This window comes from Cucurbita moschata, unplaced genomic scaffold (genome assembly GCF_002738365.1).
Source record: "Cucurbita moschata cultivar Rifu unplaced genomic scaffold, Cmos_1.0 Cmo_Scf00040, whole genome shotgun sequence".
NCBI classification, from domain to species: Eukaryota; Viridiplantae; Streptophyta; class Magnoliopsida; order Cucurbitales; family Cucurbitaceae; genus Cucurbita; species Cucurbita moschata.
Genome location: NW_019268556.1, coordinates 56,267 through 65,621, shown reverse-complemented (window position 1 = coordinate 65,621; position 9,355 = coordinate 56,267). Strand labels below are relative to the sequence as shown.

The window sequence follows — 9,355 nt, the reverse complement described above, 5'->3', positions numbered from 1 at the left end:
TTTTTTTTTTTTTTTTTTTTTTTTTTTTTTTTTTTTTTTTTTTTTTTTTGGGTTATTGGGATTTACCTTTCATCTTCAAAGAATATTCTCTTTGAAATCCCAGTCTTAAAAGTTTTCTTTTAGTTCTTTCTTTTATATTTTATGTGCTTCCCTCACCCTGTTCCTTCTTTATTTTATTGGTTGTGGAAGGTGAGGGTCCAAAAAGGGTTAGTTTCTTTGCCTGGTAGATCACGCATGACAAGATTAACACTTTTCGTTTGCCATAGAGGACTTCTTCGGTCACGAAAGAGTTTAATAGTGTTGAAGGGTCACTAATAGATACATGTATGAATTGATACATGTGTTGAAGGGTCACTTGTAGATACATGTATGAATTGATACATGTGTTGAAGGATCACTTGTAGATACATGTATGAATAGATACATGTCTTGAAGGGTCACTTGTAGATATATGTATGAATAGATACATGTGTTTAAGGGTCACTTGTACATATATAGATACATGTATAAGTACATGTATGAATAGATACATGTGTTGAAGGGTCACTTGTACATATATAGATACATGTATAAGTACATGTATGAATAGATACATGTAGGTTCATTAGTTCCTAATTCAATAGGTCCATATCATTAGTTCCTAATTCAATAGGTCCATAACTTTTGGACTGGACAATGAATGATAATGGGGAATATCCCAAATTACCTATATATATGTATATTGGCATTGGTGGAAGAAGTAGAAAATCAATCAAGCATTCCTTCATAGTTATACAAAGTTCTCTTCTCCCAAAGAATTCTACCAAATTTCTGACAACAGGTATCAGAGCAATCTTGCAGAAAGACAAGTTGATAACTTCGTTCAACCCGCTATCCTGAGATTCGATGGTCACTATGATCATTGGACGATGTTGATGGAAAATTTCCTCAGATCGAAGGAGTTCTTTGATATGGTGGAGATAGGTTATGTAGAGCCAAATGAAGGTGAGGTACTTTTAGTTGTTCAATAGCAACGGTTGGCAACATCGAAGTTGAAGGACCTGACGGTCAAGAACTACTTATTCCAGCCCATTGATCGGACTATCTTGGAAACAATGCTTCAGAAGAAGACATCCAAGGAAATTTGGGATTCAATAAGGAGGAAATATCAAGGCTCAACGAGAGTAAAGCATGCTCAACTTCAAGCAATTAGAAGAGATTTTGAAATTCTCCAAATGCAAAAGGTAGAAACGGTGAATGATTATATTGGCAAGGTTATGAGTCTTGCAAGTAAAATGAGGATGCATGGTGATTCATTCACGGATGTTGTGGTTGTAAAAAAGATTTTGCGATCTCTAACTCCAAAGTTCGATTACATTGTATGTTCTATTGAAGAAGCAAACAATGTCGAAGAGATGCAAATAGATGAACTCCGAAGCTCCCTGCTAGTACATGAGCAGAAGCTCAATCGTATAAGTGCAATAGAGGAGATGACAGCCTTAAAGATATCTACACCAGGTGAAACTTCAAGCTCCAGAGGTAGAGGGCAAAGAAGAGGCAGAGGTCGTGGGAGAGGCGGTCGAGAAAGAAGTGGAGATGTGGCAAGTTAGCAGATCTAGTCAGAGACGATTATGACAACAAAGGCAAGAGGCATTTTGACAAGCCTAAGGTGGAATGCTACCGATGTGAATGCCTTGGACATTACAAGAATGAATGTTATACCAGGCTCCAAAAGGAGAAAAGAGATCAATCCAACTTTGCTGAGAAAAGAGATCAATCCAACTTTGCAGAGAAAAGAGATCAATCCAACTTTGCAGAGAAAAGAGAAGAAGAAACATTGTTAATGTCATTCCATGCTAGGAAGGTTGCAGATTAAGGTGTATGGGTCGTAGACTCTGGATGTAGCAACCATATGACAGGTTATAAGGAATTCTTCTCAACCCGGGATGAAAATTTTCGTACTACTGTTTGTCTTGGCAACAATGCAACAGTCCAAGTGATGGGGAAAGGAACAGTAGATATCAAGACTAGAAATGGCTTCGTAGAGTCGATTTCTAATGTGTTTTACATTCCCGATTTGAAGGCCAACGTGCTTAGTATCAGTCAATTGCAAGAAAAGGGGTCTACGATCACATTCCAAAATAATGAATGTGAGATTTATGACTCCAAAAGAGGATCGAATGTTAAGATGCAGATGACCACTAATCGCTTATATCTATTGACGTTAAATATCGTTGCCAAAAGTTTGATGGTAAAGAAAGAAGATATCAATTGGCTTTGGCATTTTAGGTATGCTCATCTACACTTTAAAGGGTTAAAGACGTTATCTTCAAAGAAGACGGTGACTGGGTTGTTAGACATCACTCCTCCAACAGAAATTTGCGAGAGCTGTGTAGTAGCAAAGCATGAAAGAAATTCTATTCTATCCGAAAAATCAAGAAGAGCTCGAGCAATTATGGAGTTGATTCATTCAGACATATGTGGTCCAATCTCTCTAGTATCAAAGGGTAACAAGAAATATTTTATGACCCTCATCGATGATTTTAGTAGAAAAACATGGACTTATTTCTTGCACGCCAAATCAAAAGTCTTTGATTGCTTCAAGAATTTTTGTGCTATGATGAAGATGGAAACTGGAAGAAGTGTTAAGGCTTTAAGAACTGACAGAGGTGGAGAGTTCTGCTCGAACGAGTTTATTAAGTTTTGTGAAGAGAAAGGCATAAGGAGGTAGTTGACAGCAGCATATACACCACAACAAAATGGTGTGGTTGAAAGGAAGAATAGGACCATTCTCAACATGGTTCGAAGTTTGCTAAATAAAGGAGAAGTTCCGAAGGAATTCTGGCCAGAAGCTGTTGTGTGGTCCGTTCACATTCTCAACCGGAGCCCTACTTTCTCTGTTAGATATATGACTCCACAAGAAGCATGGAGCGGAAGGCAGTCTGCGGTAGACCACTTTAGAATTTTTGGGTGCATTGCATATGCACACGTTCCTGACGAGAAAAGGAAGAAACTTGAGGACAAGAGTTTGAAATGTGTGTTCCTTGGAGTAAGCGAGACTTTTAAGGCGTACAAGCTCTATGATCCTTTGACAAAAAAGGTGGTGGTAAGTCATAATGTAATCTTTGACGTAAAGAAGACTTGGACATGGGAAGAAAAGATCACTATGAATCAGTAGATTCTTGTAGATCTTGAAGAAGAACAAGCTGAAGCCCTTATCACAAGCTCAACCAGAAGATCCAGTAGAAGAAGATCCAGTAGAAGAAGAAGATCATGATCACAGTCAAAGAAACCCAAGAACAAGGAGACCAACTTGGATGATTGATTATGAGATGGACTATGACTCAAGTGATAGTGCTTATTTTGCCTTCTTTATGGATAGTGATCCAATTGTCTATGAAGAAGTTGTAAAGGAGAAAAAATGGAGAGAAGTCATGGACAGTGAAATCAAATCCATAGAGAAGAATAAGACTTAGGAGCTCACTGATCTTCCTGAAGGGCAGAAAACAATTGGAGTAAAATGGGTTTTCAAAACCAAGTTGAATGAACATGGTGAGGTAGATAAGTACAAGTCATGACTAGTTGCCAAAGGATACAAGCAGAAGTATGGAGTTGATTATGAGAAGGTATTTGCACCAGTAGCACGTCAAGATACTAAGTTGGCATTGGTGGAAGAAGTAGAAAATCAATGAACTTACATACATATATATAGGTAATTTGGGACATTCCCCATTACTATTTAATGTCCAAAAGTCATGCACCTATTTAATTAGGAACTAATGAACCTACATGTATCTATACATGTACAAGTGACCGTTCAACACACGTATCTATTCATACATGTATCTACAAGTGACTCATCAACACATGGTATCTATTTATACATGTATCTACAAGTGATCCTTCAACACATGTATCTATTCATGCATGTATCTACAAGTGACCCTTCAACAAATAGTTATCCGTGCTGCTTATTCTTATTCTTATTCTTATTCTTATTCTTATTCTCAGAACTTGGTTCTTTTTTTGGCTCCTATTTTAGGCTGTTTTATTTATTATTATTATTTTGTATGCCCTTTGTATATCATTTCATTTTCTCTATAAAAAATATGGTTTTTCATGTTTTTGTTTTTTGAAAAATCATACTAAACTCACTGTTAATAATATTAGATAATGTTCAAAATATATGTTCTTTATCACCAGGCTCCCAAGGAGGCATTATTGCAGACTCATATTCTGAACTCACTTACTTGGGCTGAAAAGGGTATATATGTGGACATTGATGAACATTTTGTACCATCCTTAGCTGAAAGAGTTTCCTTCGCAGCCTTCCAACCAATTTCAGGTAAATTCTCTTTGAACTAGACCAGGCTTTGGATATCCGATAGGAACAAAAATCAATAGAGTTTATTTATTTAATAAATTAATTTATATACTTTTCAGGATCAACTAAATCTGAGTTACAAAGTTTGCAGCTAAAAAAACTCGAAGCAATGGATATCAAGAATACTTTTGAAAGGCTGGATAGATCTCTGGAATTAAGTAAAGCAAATATTTCTACGGTGGCCGCCAAACTTGCTATACAATCAGTTGAAATTCAATAGGGGTTGTGAAAGCTATGAATTGGGCATTCTGATAACCATCCCAATAATGAAAGGTTGTAAAGTTAACGTGTACATTGATTATGTCAGCCATGTACATGCTACCATAAAACGTTATGCTATTTTAATTAAAGAAAAAGAAGTGATATATAGAGTTGTCTATATAAAGCCGCTATATATAAGTCGGTATTCACAAGTTGTTTGTAATTACAATTAGATCAAAAGTTTATTATATTCATGTAATTATATCCAACACCTTAAGTATTATTGATCTTCTAACGAATAGTTTATTTATGATCCTTCATAAACTAAGTCTCCCTTGCATTGGTAAAAGGGCATGATTTTATTTTTCAAATATTGAAATAAGTGCTTGAGGGAACATTCATCTATTTTTCCTAAATGAAAATGTGTGAATTTCTACTTGTAAAACTTGCGTTCCTCAATTGCCTCTTTAGTTAAAATCTCTAAAATAAAGCACCAAGAGAAATGCACAACACAAGTCCTATGCCCACCCTCACACGAAAACTGCTAAGTACAACTCTACACAAACTTAGAACCTAAGTACAACTCTACACAACCTTAGAACTTAAGAATGCTCTAGAGCATATTTCTTTAAACGTAAAAAGCTTTGGATATAGGTTTTCAAATTGTATCACAGGAAGTCCAAGAAGCTTTGGATGTAAGTTTTTAAATTGTACTACAGGGAACATATGAAACTCAAGATGCCAGCTTCAGACTATGCTGTTAGAAACCCATTAGGAACCCATGAAGCTATGGGCATAGCCATTTAGACTGTGTTGCAGGGAACGTATGAAGCCCTAACATAGGTATTTAGACTGCATTGCCTGGAACATGAAATCTTGAACGTAGGTTTCAGACTACATTTTAGGGAACACATGAATCCCCAAATGTAGGTTCCAAACTATATCATAGAGAACACATGATGGATGTATGTTTAAACTATGTCTCTTGAAATGCATGAAGCTTTTGACGTAGGTATTTAGATTGTGTCGTCTAGAACACATGAAGTCTTGGACACAGGTTGTCAGGTTTATGTTTTGTACCGTAAATTGTAGGGAGTGTATTAGGGACAAGGACAAGAATTAAGGACAATAATAAGAACATGAACAAGGACCGAGGACAAGAACTAGAAACATGGATAAGAAACATGAATAAGATCAATATCAAAATTCAAGTTCTCAAATCTAATAACTAACCAAATTCTTAAATAAACCATGCTTAAGAAATGGAAATCCAGGACCAAGGCCCTCAAGCCAAAACCATGTATAGAATACTGTTGGTGCTTTACAATATGGCATGTCAACATGTACATGTTCATATTATTCATTGGCAATTAGCTTATTATCACGGTTTACTTCTTACTCCACTAGAACTTGTTCTCTATGACTTTCTTGAGGTTGATGAACCCTAAGGACCTTAAGTCAACTTACAGATTTTATTTTATTTTTAATTTTATTTATTTATTTATTTTTTGGGTTGAAAATCTTGGACTTGGAAGTTCTAAGAAACGGTCTACCATTTGTTCTTCAAGTACAAAGTCTAAACATCTTTGTCTTGCTATGGTTGCTGTTGAATTGATGGCTTTGACCAATGTTTTATTATTTGTGTATTCATTAACCTAAGCCTTAAGTTTTGTGGTGGGATAATTTGATGCAGTTCACTTAAGTGCAAACCCTATCTTTATTAGAAAACTAAACATGTGGAACTTGATAGTTATTTCATGTGTGACTTAGCTCTTAATAACAAGATTCTTGTTCTAACACCTTCCTAGTTTGTTCTTTGATTGTCTAGCTACCTACTTCAATTACCAGAAATGAGACTCAACATGAGGCAGCATACAATGACAAGTCATCAATAACTTATTGAGTAAACTAAAGTTCGTTTGCCAGGAGAATTGAACGTAATCATTGGCATATTACTTTCAAAGTTGGCCACTGCCGACTAAGAGCTTCCGAAAGGGTCATGTCAGACACTACTCATAGTATACAATGGAAACCATTGTTCGTAACAACATAATTCTCAGTAGACAACTTTACTTATCTAAAAACAAGCCTCCCATGAGAACAAATTAAGAGATGAAAAAAAGTAGCTTAAACCTGACATGTTTCCCACATTTCCAAAGGAAGGTTCAAATGTTTCTTATGGGAGAAATTGAAACTGATATACTATAACATCAAAATTGTTTCTTACAGACATTAGCAACTAACTCATAGATACTTAGCCAACCAAGGTAGATCCTTACTGTCTTTCAATGCAAAGGAGACGTCATCACTGCATCAAAGTGAAAACAAAATTACGTTAAATCACACTACTACAGCAAGCTATTAACTAGAATCATATATATTGGTGAGGAAAGAAAAGCTTTCCTATCCAATAAGGATGTATATAACAACAATTCGTTTTAAAAGATCAAATCTATTATCAGGGTAACGGCTGATACCATTATGAATGATATCTCTAGTGCTTGAAAAAAAGACTATTATTGCATGGACATGGTTCATACGAACGTTCATTTATTTGTTTTCCTAGTCAATGATGATGTAAACTTAACAAATATATATTGCTATCTAAGTTACTTCAAAACTCTCTACATAAAATGAATTTGTTTTAAAAGATCAAATCTATTATTAGCGATTAAGATACTCAACAAGGTCAGCTATGTTTGGCTAACGGTAGTATATAGCTTTGATAAGACTAACTTTGGAAAATTAAGCTGTAACTTTTGCAATCGGTGTTTTGATCCTGATTCACATAAAATAATTCTGCATTCACCAAGCCTGCAGCTGCAAAGTTAAGAATCAGGAAAAAAAAACATAGTTAGCTAATATAGAATGACAAAGCAAATGCAAATGTCATATACTAAAATGTAAGACCACTGGGGCATATGTGAAGTCTGGTCAAGAGCTTCACACAACAAAAACATACAATAGCTATTTATTTCTACGGCGTGACAAGACAAGTATGAGGCCTAAAACTCCTGAGAAATTAGCGACTATTAACGTTTCCAGTATTCTCAGCCTGACAGGCAAAAGACGTGAAGCTTACCTGTGCCTTCAGGCATCCAGACTATAGCAAGAAATTATTAGATTTCCACAACATTAAAAGAACTTTCTTGCTTCAATCGGTCAAATATGAATCAATCCATCGATCGAAGAATATCATTGGTTATGCTTAAAGTAAACCTGAATAAGTAAATATCAATCAATGTGACTAATACTCCAAAGAGTACGATGGCCAGTAAATCTTTCCTCATTTCATAAAGAGTTATTCTGTAGTCTTCTAAACTGGCCACTGTATGGCTAAAATTCTAGCACAAGACTCCAAAAATTTTCGGACCACCTCCAATGATTGATACACCATGGTAGCATACGTACACAAACAGATAACAAGAAATTGTATAGAATAGAATGATTTCAAGGAAAATTATACCAAACACAATTAGTAAAATAAATTATGAAAAACTGAGGTTACAGACGTCACAATAACAATCAATGCTTGGATTATTTCTTTTGATAACTACCCATGAATCAGCGAACCCAAGAATCCACATATTTGAGACAGCTCCCCACATCTCGGCAGCGGCAGAACATGATTCCACCACACATCCCCGTTACCCCCACATTCGTTACAAAGGTGATATTTCTTTTCAGATCTGGGTTTAAATATTAGATTTGAAAAATAATTAAAAAAAAAAAAAACTGATGAAGAAAAGATGAAAAAGAAGAAAAGAAAAAGAGAGAGATGAGAGAGGAAGAAAGCTGCTGCAGCACCAGAATCAACCACGGTGAATTTATTGAAGGAAGGAGAAGGAAAGGGAAGGGTGGGAGGAAAGAAAAACTTATATTTTTAATTATGATTATTATTATTATAGTTTTAATATATATTTTTTATTTTCAAAAATTACCACGGCATCTTTCATTAACTAACAGATTTCATTAGTTCACGGAACAAAATCAAACATTTTATAAACATTGGAATTTGATTGTTTAGTTTTGAAATCTAGGGACTAATTTAAACATCAGAAACCAAAAGAGTAATTTATCTAAAATAATAAATAAATTACTTTGCCAAATGTAATGAAATAGGAAATGAAACGCATACGTGACATGCAAGTATTAGTAAATTTGGCAAGCAAACAGATGAAAATTGAAAGCTGGAAATTATGCCAAATGAAAACAATTTCACGCTTCCCCTGCCCTCCAAATCATGTAACCAACCTTGTTGTGGTTCTTTGTAACATTTGTTTGCCCCATATCTCTCATTCATTTTATTTAATAAAAGCTGCTTTCTTATAGAAAAAATAATGCCTAATTCTTGTTCAAAAAAATAATTATGAAGCGTATAACAATATAGAATACAATGGCATCACTTACCCAACTTTCAAGAGAGCATCATATCCAGGAAATTCCTCTCCATTGCTTGTACAGAGATATGAGACAGTCATGGCAAGCTGTAGCACAAACAGAAAACAGTAATGAATATATTTAGTATGAAATTTCGCTCTCTAAAATGATGAGTTAATTAACGAGAAAAAATTGTGACAAAAAACCTTTTCATCTACATATTAGACCTCCTACTATTAATATGTATGCTAGGAAGGGCAGGATGGGAATTGCACCCTAGGTTGCTTGTTAGACTCTCTCTTGTTCGGTTTTCCATGTAATCTGCTGCCGATTTTATATGTTTAGTCTGTTTTTTTTTTTTTTTTTTTTTTTTTTTTTTTTTTTTTTTTTTTTTTTTTTTTTTTTTTTTTT

The 9,355-nt window shown here is 34.8% G+C and overlaps 2 protein-coding genes across 6 annotated transcripts in view; one reads left to right on the top strand and one right to left on the bottom strand.

Moving 5' to 3' along the window:
- Positions 1 to 4,732, top strand: part of LOC111432713 — a 21,293-nt gene extending 16,561 nt beyond the window's left edge. For 3 of the 4 annotated variants that reach the window (XM_023069647.1, XM_023069650.1, XM_023069649.1), the window contains 2 exons: positions 4,183 to 4,324; positions 4,423 to 4,732. In XM_023069647.1, coding sequence (XP_022925415.1) covers positions 4,183 to 4,324; positions 4,423 to 4,583 — 303 coding nt within the window. In that variant the 3' untranslated portion in view covers positions 4,584 to 4,732. The remainder of the gene's footprint in view (positions 1 to 4,182; positions 4,325 to 4,422) is intronic. The other variant, XM_023069648.1, reaches the window with a different exon arrangement.
- A 1,807-nt stretch (positions 4,733 to 6,539) lies between these two features.
- Positions 6,540 to 9,355, bottom strand: part of LOC111432707 (origin of replication complex subunit 1B-like) — a 26,124-nt gene continuing 23,308 nt past the window's right edge. For both annotated transcript variants that reach the window (XM_023069638.1, XM_023069637.1), the window contains 3 exons: positions 8,975 to 9,051; positions 7,301 to 7,384; positions 6,540 to 6,872 (listed from right to left, as the gene is read on the bottom strand). In XM_023069638.1, the coding sequence (XP_022925406.1) occupies positions 6,809 to 6,872; positions 7,301 to 7,384; positions 8,975 to 9,051 (225 nt within the window). In that variant the 3' untranslated portion in view covers positions 6,540 to 6,808. The remainder of the gene's footprint in view (positions 6,873 to 7,300; positions 7,385 to 8,974; positions 9,052 to 9,355) is intronic.